Source organism: Crotalus tigris, unplaced genomic scaffold, assembly GCF_016545835.1.
Source record: "Crotalus tigris isolate CLP2741 ecotype Arizona unplaced genomic scaffold, ASM1654583v1 scf7180000018301.7375997, whole genome shotgun sequence".
In the NCBI taxonomy this organism is placed as follows: Eukaryota; Metazoa; Chordata; class Lepidosauria; order Squamata; family Viperidae; genus Crotalus; species Crotalus tigris.
In genome coordinates, this window is record NW_024096931.1 from 1,530,159 (window position 1) to 1,546,523 (window position 16,365).

The 16,365-nt window shown below is 47.4% G+C and overlaps 1 protein-coding gene across 5 annotated transcripts in view; it reads right to left on the reverse strand.

Annotated features, from left to right (window-relative positions):
• Window positions 1-16,365, reverse strand: part of PKD1 (polycystin 1, transient receptor potential channel interacting) — a 159,146-nt gene that overhangs the window by 38,270 nt on the left and 104,511 nt on the right. For 4 of the 5 annotated variants that reach the window (XM_039349703.1, XM_039349705.1, XM_039349706.1 and 1 more), the window contains exons 20-26: window positions 12,754-12,913; window positions 10,400-10,552; window positions 9,764-9,908; window positions 8,251-8,850; window positions 6,342-6,507; window positions 5,793-6,045; window positions 1,376-1,571 (exon numbers count right to left, since the gene is read on the reverse strand). In XM_039349703.1, the coding sequence (XP_039205637.1) occupies window positions 1,376-1,571; window positions 5,793-6,045; window positions 6,342-6,507; window positions 8,251-8,850; window positions 9,764-9,908; window positions 10,400-10,552; window positions 12,754-12,913 (1,673 nt within the window). The remainder of the gene's footprint in view (window positions 1-1,375; window positions 1,572-5,792; window positions 6,046-6,341; window positions 6,508-8,250; window positions 8,851-9,763; window positions 9,909-10,399; window positions 10,553-12,753; window positions 12,914-16,365) is intronic. The other variant, XM_039349704.1, reaches the window with a different exon arrangement.

Genomic DNA, 16,365 nt, shown 5'->3' on the forward strand with positions numbered 1-16,365 from the left:
GTTTTGACACCAGTTTTGAAACCATCCGGAGTTTCTGAGAATTGGGTGGCGGTACTATTACTAATTTATCCCCCAATTCATTCGGGTGGAGTCTGCCTTCGTAGTCAGCAAGGAAGGACCAATAACTTAGTAGGTGGCTGTTTAAAAACCGCCTCCTAAGTCAGTGATGGCGAACCTTTTAGAGACCGAGTGCCCAAACTGCAAACCAAAACCCACTTATTTATCGCCGGGTGCCAGGTGGGCGTGGCCCACTGGGTGGGCATGGCTGTGGTTATGGCAGACTGGTTGGGTGTGGCCAAGGTGGGCGTGGTCACCTCAAGGTTGCTCATGGGGAGGATGCCTGTTGGGGCCAGGCAGGTTTTGGGGAGATCCAGGGGGTCTCTGGCAGGTGGGGCGGTGGGCAGCAGGCTCGTCCTGCAGGGTGAGGCGAGGCAAGGCGAGGCAGGGTGGGGGTGCCATTGTTGCAGGGCAAGGTGAGGCAGGGTCCAGGGCGGCTGCTGCCTGACACCATCGGCCCCCGCACACAGAGGCCAGCGAGCGCATGAGGGCCCCTTGACCAGCGCACCCTGGGGCTCCGCAGCCCACCGCCAGCATTTCAGAGAAGCCGCCTCTGAGCTGGACGGCCGGCCGACAGCTGAGGAGGTGATGCAGCGGGTCGTGCCCGGAAAAAGGAGAGCATGCGAGGCCAGGAGGGATGGGACAGGGGGGAGGGAAACCAGCCGTGCTGGGCTGCATCCAGCCACATGGGACCTCGGCGAGTTAGCGGCAACTGGTTGAAGAGGGATGGTTGCCATCTCCGGGGCATGGTGCGCGTGCCCACAGAGAGGGCTCTGAGTGCCGCCTCTGGCACGCGTGCCAGAGGTTCGCCACCACTGTCCTAAGTCCTTATCAGTCTATGATTGGACTGGGGCATCTGGTTGAGAGCAGCGGTATTGCAAAAACACAAAATAAATGTCAAAAGCCTTTGGGAAGGATGTGCCAACTGGGCTCCATTGGGGAGTGGCATTTTAACATTTTCTTTGGGGCTAGACAGGTAAAAAAGAGGCAGGGCTTCAATCATGCAGACACGGTCTTGACATCTTCCCCCCCACAGCTGCCCCCCTCTGTATGCTCAGCCTCTCCAGTGACTTTGTCATTTTTTTGCTTGAGGTTGTACATATTATTAATAAAGAGAGGACTTATAAATTGGCAAACCACTCTATGGTTTTAAGAAAAAGACAGCCCTGCCCCCAAGGGTTGGGCAGAAAAGGGGGTTCCAGGGTAACCCTCCCCCTCCCGTGATATGGGAAGGAATCCAGCCTCATTCCCAAGAAGGGCTGATCTGCGTTTCTCAAGGCTTAAGCCAGCGGTTGATAAGAGGGTCACAGATACTAACCTGACCCTTTGCCCCAGCCTGTCTTCACCAAGATTTCATATTGGTACAGCCCATTCTTCCCACAGAAGGGGATCGACCCCACACGGCCGATGTCGATCAGATCCAATTTGTGCACAATCACAGCTGCCATGGAGTAGGTCACCAGACACACAGCACAAGTCAGCAGAACGATGTAGTTGAGCCCGGGGCCTGGAGGCTGAAAGAAAGGTAAGCGCGCACTTCAGAGAATGGTGACTTCCTGCTACTTACCAGTCTGACTTTCAGCCAGCGCTTAATCCACATTTCAGTTGAATTTTGGCAGTAACAGATCTGAGTACATCTACCCAGGAACCTATGTATATTACCACCATTTTTTTTTTTTAAAAAAGGAACAATTTAATTGTACGATGTACTATTATATTCTTTGAATATTTTCAGGATGTCCAATAATGTATTGTTAATTTCCTCCATACTGATAACCTGGACACTGGGCATTTGTGTTTCGTGTATGTGCCCAATGTTCATATTATCTATTGGGGGGAAATTAACAATAAATTTATTGGACATCATCAAAATATTCAAAGGGTGAAAGAATCATTCTGGCTGCTTCTGTGCCATCTGGCTAGGAATGGAAGGGTCCAAAAGAGACGCCCTAGAAACGGGCTTTGCTCCAGCTCAGGGAACAGGATGGGAAATGAAACCTTCACCTTATTTATTTATTTATTTATGAGACTTATATACCGCTTTAAGTGCAAGCACTCTCTAAGCGGTGTACACCAGTAAGCAATGTGTGTGTGTGTGTGTGTGTGTGTATGTATGTATATATGTGTGTGTGTGTGTGTGTGTGTGTGTTTGTGTGTGTGTGTGTGTGTGTGTAGGTCTTTGGTTGTTTGGGTTTTCTCCCACGTAAAATTGGAAGTGTCTTGGCGACGTTTCGACGAAGTCCCATTCGTCATCTTCAGGCTGGTGCTTTCAGCTTCGTGCTTCGAGAAGCATGAAGCTGAAAGCACCAGCCTGAAGATGACGAATGGGACTTCGTCGAAATGTCGCCAAGACACTTCCAATTTTATGCGGGAGAAAACCCGAACAACCAAAGACCTACATACAAACACCCGCAAAAACCTCAGAAAACATATATATTATATTACATTGCCCCCAACCATCTGGGTCCTCATTTTACCTACCCCGGAAGGATGGAAGGCTGAGTCAACCTTGAGCCGGTGAGATTTGAACCACTGACCTGCTGAACACAGTCAGCTAAAGTGGCCTTAGAGAGAGAGCAATGGATTACAGCTGGAAGTATAGAGAGCCCTTCAAAGGAAGGGCATATTCAGCCTAGGAATGAGGTTGCAGAATGAGGGGTGAGGAATACAGACAATCCTCGACTTACAACAGTTCATTTAGTGACCGTTCAAAGTTACAACGGCAGTGAAAAAAGTGACGTAGGATCATTTTTCACACTTACGACGGCTGCATCCCGATGGTCATGTGATCAAAATTCTGACGCTTGGAACTCATATTTATGACTGTTGCAGCATCCAAGGGTCATGTGATCACATTTTGCAACCTTCTAACAAGCAAAGTCAATGGGGAAGCCAGATTCTAGTACAACTATGCTACTAACTTATCAACTGCAGTGATTCACTTAACAACTGTGGCAAGAAAGGTCGTTAAATGGGGCAAAATTAACCTGTTTCACTTCGCAACAGAAAGTTTAGGCTCAACTGTGGTCATAAGGCAAGGACTACTCTGGCAACAGGGAGGAGGAGGGACGGTAAAGGGAGTGAGGGATGCAGAGGACCCTTGTAACGTCTTCGAGTGCTTGTAAGGATCTACTTCAAGCTAAGCCAGGCTTTTCAACCTTTTCACCCATTGTACCACTTTTAGGATATGGCAACATCCGAGGACCACCAGTTGCCTAGCAAGGTGTCAAAAACTTGACCAAAAAAAAAAGGGAAAAAGTGATAAAGTACAGATAATCCTCGACTTACAACAGTTCGCTTAGTGACTGTTTGAAATTACAAGGGCGCTGAAAAAAGTGCCCTCCAAGCCACAGCCGAGCAAGACAGCGTCCGTCGGCGCTCTTCCTCCTGTCCGAGGTTTTCATTGTTGTGAGCATTTCTGTTGAGGATTGGCAGCGGGGGTGGGGTGGGGGGTGTTTGGTTTTTATTCCCCCCGTCTGCTGGGTGGTTGCAGCAGGTTTGGTCAATTCACATGACCCTGGGACACTGTGACCGTCATAAATATGAATCAGTTGCCAAGCATCTGAATGTAAATCACAAGACCCTGGAGAGGCTGCAACATTCCAGCTGATCGGCGCTTCTTCTGGGCTCAGCAGAAGCACCAGGATCAGCGCCGAGCTCCAGCTGGAGCCTGGCGCTGATCCTGGCACTTCCGCTGAGCCCTGACAGTCCCGAAGAAGCGTTGATTCTGGCGCTTCCGCTGAGCCCTGACAGCCCTGCAGCTCCAGCCGTCTCTCGCTCAGGCTTGTGTGGTGCTGCCCCCGGTTCAGCTCATTCCCCTCCCCCACTACCACTTTTCTAGGATGGTTGCGTACCACCTGCCAGGTGCCAATGTACCACAGGTGGTACCCGTACCACTGGTTGAAAAGCCCTGAGCTAAGCCACCCAAGAAAGCAGAACTCTTGAAACAGGCGTTGTCTCAAAAGGAACTTTTATTAGGGGCTAGCGACAGCAGGGAATCAAGGTGAGATCTGAGAGGAAAATCCGCAAAATGATATGTTAAAAGTAGCATTCAATACGCCTCCCCCCAGAGTCCCAGTGTTATTTGAATCCCAGCCAATCCACAGGTGGCATCGTGCTTTGGTAGCCGGTCTTTTCGGGGGGGCTCCTTAAGGTCTTTCTCACTTTCGATTTCTTCTGGCTCCAAGTGCAAACCGCCTCTCAGATAAGGGTGGGACATTCCACCCCCTGGGGTGGGGAAGGGCAACGAAACAGACAGTACAAAGCATTCCCAAAAGCTCCCCCCTCCCAACAGAATGGCAGGCTCCAAAGAAAAGCCACAAAGCTAAAATAAAAGAAGAGACAATTTCTTTGGAGCCTGACGGTGCACAAAAGTGATCCATTCAGAGGATCTGGAGGAGTTTGGGCTGAAATGTTATAGAAGGGAGCTTGGACAGGACGGGCATTTGCACACTCCTTGCTCCCCGACAACTGAGATTTGTGGGGTTCCAAATATCCCCACAATCGGGGAGAAGCAGGCCCTACTCTTGAAAGAAACAGAAAGTCAAGGCATGGGGAGGGCGCAGCAGTTTGCACAAAAAAAGCTCTCCCAAATAGCAGAGGGAATGAAGGACCCTCCTTGCCCACCAGGCCAGCCACCGAAGCTGTTTAAGGACGTCAATGAAAGAAGGAAAGACCCCCTTCAGTGGGCCAAAGGCCACAAAGCATCCAAAGGAATGCCATCCGCAAGCCTCTGCTCTCCAGCCACGATGGCCTCTCCCTGGCCTTGCTAGGCATCCCAAGAGCTGTGAAAGTCCAGCTCTTCGTGCAAACCTTTGCGAATAAGGCAGTGGTTCTCAACCTTTCTAATGCCGCGACCCCATAATACAGTTCCCCATATTGTGGTGACCCCCAACCACTTATACATCACCGGGTGCCAGGGGCGTGGCCAAAGAAAAGGGGGGAAAAGATGGCGGACAGCCTTGTTTGGCGACCCCCGTGAAATGGTCGTTCGACCCCAAATGGGGTCCCGACCCACAGGTTGAGAACCACTGGAATAAGGGAAGACGATGCTGCTCCCAAATGGTGCTGCTTTTGGGTTAATATTTAATTATCTTATAGTACCCAGTGACCATATTTTCTGGGTACTATAAGGACCAATCTAATAAAGGACCAATCTAACAAAGGGGCAAATCTGAAAGAAGTGCATAAGGATTAAAAAAAAAATTAAAAAATGTTTATAATTTGTTTTAGAAAGGAAAATTCACGAGCAAAACAAAAAAAAAACTTCTACAAGAAGCATATTCTGATAGAAATATCTAAAATCAAATAATATATGTAAATTTATTTTAAAAACAATTCAATTTCCATCTTTTTCACACAAATGCAAAAAACCATGCATTAAGTAGCACTATTTCTGTGGTTAAAAGTTAAGTGATCGAAATGCAGGACAAAGGTTTTTGAAAAATAAAGAAATTTAAAAGGCAGCTTTCTGAAATAAAGGGCTGTCTTTTGCAATCAAGACAGATGGCCACCGTACTTATAGGCTTGGCCCCTAAGCTGTTTCTGCTGACATGACCAGATGGAGAAATTTCACCTTCCCATTTGTGGCTGTGTCCCCCATTCCACAGGCAAGAGGAGAAGGGAGCTTCCTTCACCCAAAAATAACAACAGCCACCGCCAAGGTACAACAAATTAAAAACAGAAGCAGCGCGTAACACCAACAGCATCCATCAAAGCTCCAGGGCTCAACTCACCGGCTTGATGAACTGCACCGAGTGCGAGGGGACGAACAGGCTCGCCCCAAAAGCAGTCAGGTGCTGGGTTAAGCACACGGCCTTCTCCGGGGTGGCCCCCTCCAAGGGAGCCATGCCCTCCGTCTTCCAACGGGCCTCTTCCTCGTTGAAATACTGGCACAGGGAGCTGTACAGACCCAGAGTCACCTCCACAGGGGACCACACGAAATGGTTGGTGATGTTCAAGTGATGTTCCTTCACTGTGTCTGCAGTCCTAAACCAGGGAGGGAAAATGTGACTGGGGGGCGGGGGCAGGAGGCCAATGTCTTGTTCGGCCAGCCGGTCCTGCTGGTGGCTGTGGGGCTCACTAGCACCCACTTCTCCAGCAGGCAGGCTGTGGTGGGCAGAAAGCTTCCTTGTCTGCCAGTGTTTTGCTTCCAGGCATCCCCTGCGTTGGCCATCGATGACCTCACAGCGCTAGAAAAGTGCACCACTAAAGGTGCCCCCTACCTCACTTCCTCCCTGGGAACCAGATTCCCCCCACCCTTTGGCCCCGGAGGTCCCACTCACCCTGGGGGAACAAAGATGGTGTAGCGCCGTGGGTCTCCCTGTGGCCTCTCCTTCATATCCTCCAGAGAAATCTCCTTGGAGGCCGTGCAGTTGCGCTTTGCGGATTCAGGAGGTTGGAAGAGACAGACGGCAAGAAACGGTTCCTTGTCCCGGGAGACGTAACGATCTGGCCATGGGAAGGGGGAGAGAGGAGACATGGGTGGGTTCCAGCTAAGAGAGGGGCTTCCATGCCGGCCTCCAGCATTAACAACATACTTTCAGTATCTTCCACCTTGAGGAAGATATTCAGTCAGAATCCAATTATTTTTCATCTCTAGTTATTGACTATGGATAACCCCATTTCTGCCCTCTCTGGATTCTGTCATAGGATGAAGGGGACGGGGGGGTGAACAAAGGGGCTTTATGGCCCTCACTTCCTTCGGTACAACTTCAAAAGGGACTGAATGTGGATACCACCAAAAGGACTAACCATAACAATGGGGCCATCAGCTTTCATCTACTCCCCTCTGAAGTCTCCCTTCCACCGGCAGTGAGGGAAAATGGGGTGTAAATGTAATGCCTGGGATTGTCGCTGGAAAGATGGTGGGGTGGGGTGGGGTTGCTGGGGACCCCTTAAAACCTTGAACCGTAGGGCTTGGGCCCCAGGTCCTGTCTAGAACGCCTGCAACCATTTTCTCTTAATAAAGGATGCCTGTTGGAAGAAAGATTCCAAGAGTTCTGTCTTCTTAAGATGCAAAGTTTCAGCTATTCTATGAGCAGAAGTGTATGGCCTCTTTCCATGGTTAAATAGGGTTTGTTTGTTTGTTTATTTATTTATTTATTTAATGAGACTTATATACCGCTTTAAGTGCAAGCACTCTCTAAGCGGTGTACACCAGTAAGCAATGTATATATATATATATTTACATTGCCCCCAACAATCTGGGTCCTCATTTTACCAACCCCGGAAGGATGGAAGTCTGAGTCAACCTTGAGCCGGTGAGATTTGAACCGCTGACCTGCTGAACACAGTCAGCTAAAGTGGCCTGCAGTCCTGCACTCTAACTGCTGCGCCACCTCGGCTCAGTGTGGGGTTCCCCCACACTCACCCACAAATGTGTGTGGTTCCCCCACACTCACCCCAAATAAGGCCGCAACTGCTGGTGTTGCGGGTGGGATTCTCCCTCTGCTCCCTGATCTCAAATGGGCTGGTGGTTTCCTAGCCTATCCATGCAGGGCTTTTTTGAGGCCAGGAAGGCCTGAGGAGCAGGGAGCAGCTTGAGCAGGGTCTGCTGTCAGGGAGAAGCTCTCCTTGGAGGAGGAGACATTTTGGAACTCTTAAAAAGGGCTGTCTGGCCTCCCTCCCTCCCTCCCTTTCCTTCTTTCCTTTCCTCCTTCTTTCCTCCCTCCCTCCCTCCCTTTTGCTGAAATCAATACTGAAACGACGATGTATGGATTTATTTATATGTAAGAGATGGGATAGGGGAAGAAGAGATCATTTGTGGTATTTTAAAAACAAGTGGTAAGTTATTAAAATCATTTATACCTGTTGTGATGAAAGAGGATGTGATAACTTTATACATTTCTTTTCTTTTTCTTTACTTATTTTTTCTTTTCTGCACCTTCTATTTTTTTTATTCTTTTACAGTATTTTTATTTAGTTTTTATTGTTGCAAATCATAATTTATAATAAAATTACTATTAAAAACAAAGAATGGGTTCAAGATTATGCAAGCTACAATGTCCTTCCTCAGGGATCCCTCCAACATGCACTGTCTGCCCTGAGCAGGGGCTAGACTAGATGATCCCTGCAGACCCTCTCATTCTGTGCTTCCTTGAGCTCTTGAAGAAGATCAAAGTGGGAGACCAAGGCTGGCAATTCCGAGAGGCCAACAAATATAATACAGGGGTGTCTCAATCAGGCACCTACCTGTGACCATGCTGAAGGTGATCTGGAAATACAGCCCGGTTTCTGTGTCGCTGTTCTCCATCGAGACCACCACGTGCACTGAATTCTTCTCCTCCACCACCACCGTGCCCACGGTGATGTTCTTCAGCCCAGAGTCTGCAACCGCCACGGTGATGGCCTTTTCCAGATCCAGGCTACTAACCGCGATTTCTGTGCCGTTGCTGCTCTGAAACTCCATGGAGGCCACTTCGGAGGAGACACTGTGGTTGGCGATGTAGCCAAAGGGAAATGGGTTGTAATCGACATGGAAGATGACCTGGACGACGTCCGTCAGGTCAGAGAAGGTGGCTCTGAAGGCCTGGGGGATGGAGAACTGACAGCTCGGGGTGTCCCCGTAGCAGAGCAGGGCATGGGGGTCAGCTCGTTTCCCTCTGGCCGTGATGTTACTCCCGGCCAACTCCAAGGGCTCCTCGTTGAGCACCCGTGACTTCATTAGGATGCGCATCAAGTCAGTGGACAAGGCGTAGGCTTTGGAGGCCACCTGCACCCGATTTTGGGCACTGTAGAGCTCCTGTCGCTCTGACTCCTGGGAAACGGCGTTGACGACGTGGATCAAGTCTCCTGCAAAACAGCCCACCAAAATCAGGGCCAGAAGACTCGATGGCATGCAAAGTCCCCCCCCTCCACTGCTACGGCTGCTCCCCCACTCGCCGGAGGGCTTGTGGGACCCGAGGTGCAGAAGCACCGCTGCCCCTCCACACTGGGCCTGAAGGGGGGATGCACCGAATTCTGCAGGGGTGGACAGTTAGCATGGTGTAATCGAAGCGCCGCCTGTTTCTTTTGTGACAACACCTTGTTGACCATCCCATTTGACTTCTTGTGTCACTATCAGCCATGAAGAACCACAACAGTTCTTGGCGTTTTGTCACCGCACAAGCTCACATTTCTGACACGCTGAAAGTGCAACTACCAGCCAGATATGCAAAGGCCAGCTGTGCCTATGAAAATGCAAATGCTCTCTCGACAGGTTCAAGTTTCTGTTCAGCACCAAGAACCTGACTGTTCTCCAGGCCATCTAAAGAAGTGCTGTCTTTCTCCATTTTGCTCAATTATACATAAAAAAAAAAAACCACATATAATTAATTCATGGACATCTTCCTTTTCGCTTGGTTTCGGACTGCCTGCTTAACATGCATTTCCTAACAATGACTAGAAACAAGCCGTTTCCTCCAGAGAAGGGGGAAAGGGATCAGGGGATCAAAAAGACAAGATGGCGGCCATAATCCCATGTCCTGACCTGCAGCTGCCATTTTGTCTTTATGGCTGCATTGCAAAGGCATCTGCCTGTACCAGATATCCAACTCCCCGTTCTGAGGGTGAGCTGTGACAACTACGCCTTCCAGCCTTGCTCCTCCCGGCAGCACATCCCCCCAACCCAGAGGGCGATGCCTAGTAGCAGACAAGCCGCCTGCTTCCTCCTCGGCTGGGCTGAACCGCCATCACTGTTCCCGCCTTCCTCTGGGGGGGGGCTCACCCATAATGTCGAGGATGTTGTCAGCGATGGCTTTGGGGGTCATGGTTCCTTGGAGGGTCTCTCCTTGAAGAATGCTCATCATAGTTTCAAGCTTTCTCAAAGTCTTTGTCAGGCAGGATCGACACACCAGTTCCTTACTGGCCATCTGCGAACCCAAAGCATAGGGGAAGCAAGTCAGGACGCAAAGTTTGTGGTCCTCGTGGTGGCTGAGTGCCTTCACCACTAGACCAAACCTGCTCTCCGTGTTCATTTAGAAAAGACAAGAAAGGAAGAGAGAAAATAGGAGGCAGGAAGGGATGTTAAGGAGGAGGAGATCATCTAAGACAGGGGTGGGGAAGGATGGCCCCTTTATGACTTGTGGACTTCAACTCCCAGGATTCCTATTCCTGGCTCAGGAACTCTGGGAGTTGAAGTCCACGAGTCATAAAGGGGCCATCCTTCCCCATCTCTGGCCTGAGACCTTCTGCCCACTCTCTGTTTCTACTGTCACCCCCTTTTAAACCAGGGAAGCTCACAGCCACCCTTCCCACGTGATCCACAACATCTTGTGTGAAGCAGAATCAAGCCAGGCCTAAGTCTAGGCACCCCCGTCCCTTCCAGCCCCGTCTACCTTCTTCCTCTGCCCAAAATGCCTACCATACACTGGGCCAGCGCAGCCACAATCTGCCGGATGTCGTCCACCGTGTTGACATTCAAGGAGGTCAAGGTTTCGGTAACGTTCTTCCGGATCCAGATCTGGAGGGGGGCATCGGGCTCGGCTTCCAGCTTTGGATACACAGAAGATTCGTGCTTTGGGTGGGGAGGACAGAAAATGAATACAGGTAGTCCTTAGCTTACAACAGTTCATTTAGTGACCGTTCAAAGTTACAACATCACTGAAAAAAGTGACTTGTGACCATTTTCCACAAACCATTGCAGCCTCCCAACTGGTCACATGATCAAAATGTGGCTGCTTGGCAACTGGTTCATATTTTTTTTTAATTGAAAGTTTTTAAATTTTACAAAACAAATCCCTTCCCCAAACCCCACCACCCTCCCATACCCTCCCCCATCTCCCCAAACCTCCCAAACCCTTCCCCAACCTTCCCAGAGCTGAGTACAGGCTTAATTAAAATTTCTCCAAAAAAAAAAAAAACTTAAAACACATATAAATCCTAGGCAAATCTAAATACAAATTGCAATCATTAAACACGTTATAGTATACTCTAAACATTTTCTAATATCATACTTATATTATTATCCATCATTCTTTATAAACTCCCTCCAAAACATAAATTTAAACATTACTTTCTTTAAATATCTACAACTACAATATAAAATCTAATCTCTCCCTCTTTCTTTATCCTAAAACACAAAAATAGACATATAAACATTCAATTATACCATTAAAACTAAATACTCCTTTGAATACTTAAACTAAGTACTTAAACTTAAACTTCTTATCTAAAAATTTCATTCAATCTCCATAATCCTCTCTCCTATCAAAAAAAACAACTTAAAAAACATATAAAAACTGGTTCATATTTTTGACAGCTGCATAGCGATCCCGTTTTGCCACCTTCTGACAAGCAAAGTCAATAGGAAAGCTAGATTCACTTAACAACCATGTTACTAACTTAACCGCAGTGATTCACTTAGCAACTGTTTCACTTAGCAACATAAATGTTGGGCTCAACTGTGGTCGTAAGCCGAGGACTACCGGTAGTCAGCTTCTATCAGGCCGTGAGGGTCAGGATACAGGCCTTGCAAGGACGCAGTTTGTAAGCTTGAAGCCGCCTGGGGTTTCCCTGGCACCCAACAAGGCAAAGTGGGCTGCGTTTCGCTGGTCTACTAGTTCGGTCACTTTATCGAAGAATGAGATTAGATTCGTTTGGCATGATCTGTTTTTAATTAACCCATGCTGGCTGCTAGTTATGACTTTGTTCGCTTCTAGTTGTTCGCAGATTTGTTTTTTGATTATCTTTTCTAGGATCTTCCCAGTTATTGATGGTCTGTAGTTTCCTGGGTCTGTTTTTTTTTTTTTTTCCTTGAAGATGGGGACCACATCAGCCCTTTTCCAATCTTCAGGTACTTCCCCAGTGCTCCAGGATTTGTGGAAGATGTGGTACAGCAGTTCTGAGATAATATCTGCCAGCTCCTTCAGAACTCTGGGATGTAATCTGTCAGGCCCCAGTGATTTATATTCGTCAAGGTCAGATAGGTGTTCTCTTATCATTTTCTTGTTTATTTTAATTTTTGTTTCTAGTATGTCTTTTGCAGTGGGTTTTTTTTTGGGGGGGGGTGTTGGGCTATGGTTTCTTTTTGTGTGAAGACTGATGCAAAGTCTGAGTTAAGGAGCTCTGCTTTCTCCCTGGTGCCTGTAATTTCCTTGCCATTTTCTTTCTTTAGTGAGCCTACAGTTTCCTTGACTTTTTTTGTTGCTGTTAATGCGTTGGAAGAAACTTTTTTATTGTCCTTGATTTCTGTTGCAAGTCTTTGTTCATTCTGAGCCTTTGCTTTCCTGACTTCTTCTTTGCATGTTGAAATCCACATATCTTTATGTGACCAAGGTTTAAAAACTGCATCTTGATGGGTTCTTGGGAAGCTGCAGATTCTGTCTTTTGGCTATGAATATCATCTCCAAAGGAGACACTTCTAATAAGGAAATTAATGCAGTCCAAAAAAAGCTAATTTCACCACTAGCTCCATAATGTGACCTGCCTAAGACATCACAGATAGAGCATCCTTGGGGGTGGGATGGGGTCCAAAACTTCAAGACAGCAGCTGCAACCATGCATTTTTAGACACCATTTTGACCAAACTGACCCTAATTCTTCTGATTCCTCCATTCCATTGCTTTTTTAAAAGAACAGAGGAGGTTCTAACCATGTCTCCCTCCTTCTTCTTTCCAAGAGTGTGAGATTTTCTGGCAAAGTATTAGGCAAGTTAGTTTAATTTTTAACTTGACAAAAGTTAAAAAGACAAAAGACAAAAGTTAAATAAATTCATACCTCATTTAAGATGGTGATGAGAGCCAGTGAATACTCAATAACAGGTTGGGGGTCACTCTGTTTGACCAGGCCTTGCAGTATCACCTCCGTCTTGTTGTAAAGCCACTGGGGAAGGCTGTGGAATCCCTCTGGCGTCCTGGGCAAAGTGATGAGCATAGACCTGGACAGGAAAACAGCAATGGCTGCCACATAAAATGCTCTGCACCTGATAAACTAGCTACGTTCTGAATATGGTAGTTTTCTGTGTGCAGAGGGCTTGTCTTTTAAATACGAGAGAGCATTACAACAACCAGTTGGCAAGGATGCAAAAAGGACGCAGCACAAGTGAAGGTACAATTACTAGGATGTTGACCAACATGAAAAGTCTCACTTCCCCAATTCAGCATCAGTTTCATCAGTTGCCAAACTGTTTCCAGGCTCAGTATAAAGTAGGGGGTACAATTTTTAAAGTTCTAAACAATATGGAACAAGGTATTCAGGCTGTTGTCTATCTTCCTACAAGCTACTCAGTCCAGAGTATTAGTCTCTCTCTTTTTCTCTCCCCGAAAAGTCTTTGTGCCACCAGAAATGCAGCCTTACCTGGGGCCCTGCAACATGGAACTGCCTTTTCCAAGGATAACATCTAAGCTTTGGTCTTCCTTACATTTATTGTTACACCTGATTCCTAGGTTAGCTTTACATTCTTGATTTTCCTTGGCAATTATTTCTTTATTAGTCTGTTTATCCATGAAACTGATATCCTGCAATGGTCTTTTCTTTAAATTTCAAATCCTAAAGGACTGAGCACCCACTACCCTCTGCACCTCAGGCTTGCTGAATAGGTCCACATACTTGGATGCCTGATTTAATCAGTTTCCAAATACCTATCCAGAGGGCATCAGTGGCACAGTGGCTTAATGACGTGGAACAGTGGACCAGAAATGGTCTGCAGTCCGGTGGTTCGAGTCTGGCTCCGTGAGATGGGGTGAGCTCCCGTCACTGGCTCCTTGGCTCCTGCCCACCCAGCAGTTTGAAAGCATGCAGTATTGCGAGTAGATAAACGGGTATCACTTTGGTAGACAAAACCTAGCTGTGTTTGTGTGTTCAGAGAGCAGAAGCAGGACGTGAGGCAACACAACGCAACAAGAGGAGAGGCGAGATGAGACCTGCAGAGGAGACCGAAAGTGCCAGCAACCCGAGCTGGTTGTCAGCTGATGTAAGCTAGTTTACCTCCTACGGTGCACCATAGATAAGCATGCAAGCCCCGAACGGAATGAACTAGCAATTTAGGTTGTCAGGACTGCATTGTGTCTAGCATTTGTAGCTTTCCCTGACATTCTATGCCATATGATCAATCAATCAATCAATCAATCACCTATCTAGAAATTGCTCTGAGAAAAATGCAGACCAAGAGATGCTGAGAATGTAAGTGCCAAGCGGGAGACAGGAACATCTGGGAGGATAAATGGTTCAAGAGCTGTATTCCCATTCATCACCACACAGCTCTCCTTCGCAATGTGGACAGCACACTGGATTCTTTCTTGAAAAAAATATACTGCACTGATTTATAACCTCAGAATGTATTGATTTCCTAGGCTAACAAAGTGGCACTTCGTATCAAAAGAGAGGTACATCAAGATGAACAAGAAATGGTTCTTCCTTGGTTTCCAACATTTGCACAATGGCAGCCTAGGTCAGTGGTGGCGAACCTATGGCACGGGTGCCAGAGGCGGCACTCAGAGCCCTCTCTGTGGGCACGCGCGCCATCGCCCCAGTCCTAGGCCTTCAGCTGGGTTTTATAAAACCTTTTCGCTTTAGGCCTCCGCCGCCGTGTAAAAAAAAAAAAGGTTCAATCAATCAGTCAATTTCAACCTTGCGAGAAAAAAAAAAGATCTCACAAAGTTGGAATTGATTGATTGAACTTTTTAGTCCCACCCAGTCTGCCATTACCACCAAAGCCACGCCCACCCAATGGGCCACACCCACTCAATGGGCCACACCCACCTGGCACCCAACGATGCATAAGTGGGTTTTGGGTTGCAGTTTGGGCACTCGGTCTCTAAAAATGTTTGCCATCACTGGCCTAGGTAATAGCAAGGTAACGGGGGGGGGGGGGAGGAGGTGTCCTCCTGGGTAAGGCACCCCAGTAGCAATGTGCAAGATACAAGTAGAGCACCCAGTAAACAGCACATGATCTTTTAGGTTTCACTATATGGGAGGTCTGGCCAGCAAAAACCAGCAAGATTATCCATCTGTCACCTTTCCACATTCATAACTCCATTGTTTTCGAGGCCTAGCTCAAATTTCTTTCTGCAAATATGCACCGATTAGTAGCAGTACTAGTACACTTCCAAGCATCAAACATACACCCTTAAGAGATTACTTTTGTTTGCTTTTGTCTGCAAGTTAAGCTTACTTGTTTCCAGTCAGCTTTATAATGCCTACAGCCGTGGTGGTGAACCTATGGCACGGGTGCCAGAGGCAGCACTCAGAGCCCTCTCTGTGGGCACATGCGCCGTCGCCCCAGTCCTAGGCCTTTAGCTGGGTTTTATAAAACCTTTTCACTTTAGGCCTCCACCGCCATGTGCAAAAAAAAAAGGTTCAATCAATCAATCAATTTCCACTTCTTGTGGGAAAACAAAAGATCTCGCAAAGTTGGAATTGATTGATTGAACTTTTTAGTCCCACCCAGCCACACCCACCCAATGGGCCACACCCACCCAGCACCCAACGATGCATCAGTGGGTTTTGGGTTGCAGTTTGGGCACTTGGTCTCTAAAAGGTTCACCATCACTGGCCTACAGAAACCGCCCGGCTTCATTTCCTCCACAGACACTCACTTTCCCACATGGCATCCCACCCCTCGTTCCTCAAAAGCACTGTCCTCAACACTGCATCAAAGTCATCAGTGTCCCATGTGTGGTGTCAGATCTGCCATCACACAGCTTCGGCTAGGCTTTGCTTTGATGGCATCCTGCCATAAATGTGGGGAGGGGAGAAAAGGATGTGGAGAGGGGGATGACAGGAGCCAGAAGTGCCAATCAGAGACTATGGCTGAGTGATCCAAAGACACAGACGTGAAAAATGGAATGTGAACATCCACCAAAGAGGCACCAAACTTGGGAACTGCTACCAAAACAACACATCTGAACACTAGCGAGATGATGGGGGGGGGAGGGGAGGAGGGCCTGGGAGAGGGGAAAATTTATCTGATTTATATGGGAATATTCAGATCTGGCTTTTCTTACGCTGTAACCACCTGGCTTTAATAAAAGTATACCTTTCACTACAAATGGAATTGAGGGTTCTTTTTTTCCAAACGCCCAAGCTGGGACAGGCCTGACATATGGCTATAAAAAGTGGTGAACGTATGTTGGGCATAATTTACTCTTACTTAGGCAGAGGAAAAAGAAATGGAATACTTTTTCTAATCTTAGACTCTGGAAATTTTATTATCAACACCTTAACACTATCCAAGTTTCTGAGATTTCAGCAGGCACTAGACACAAACATTAGAAACCTAGTGACTAGCATAGTAGTTTGCAAACTGCATGCTAGTTTGCTTCTAGTTAAAAGAAACACCCAGAACTGTTGAAACATTTCAAATACATGTTTATAAGAAAGGGACATCTT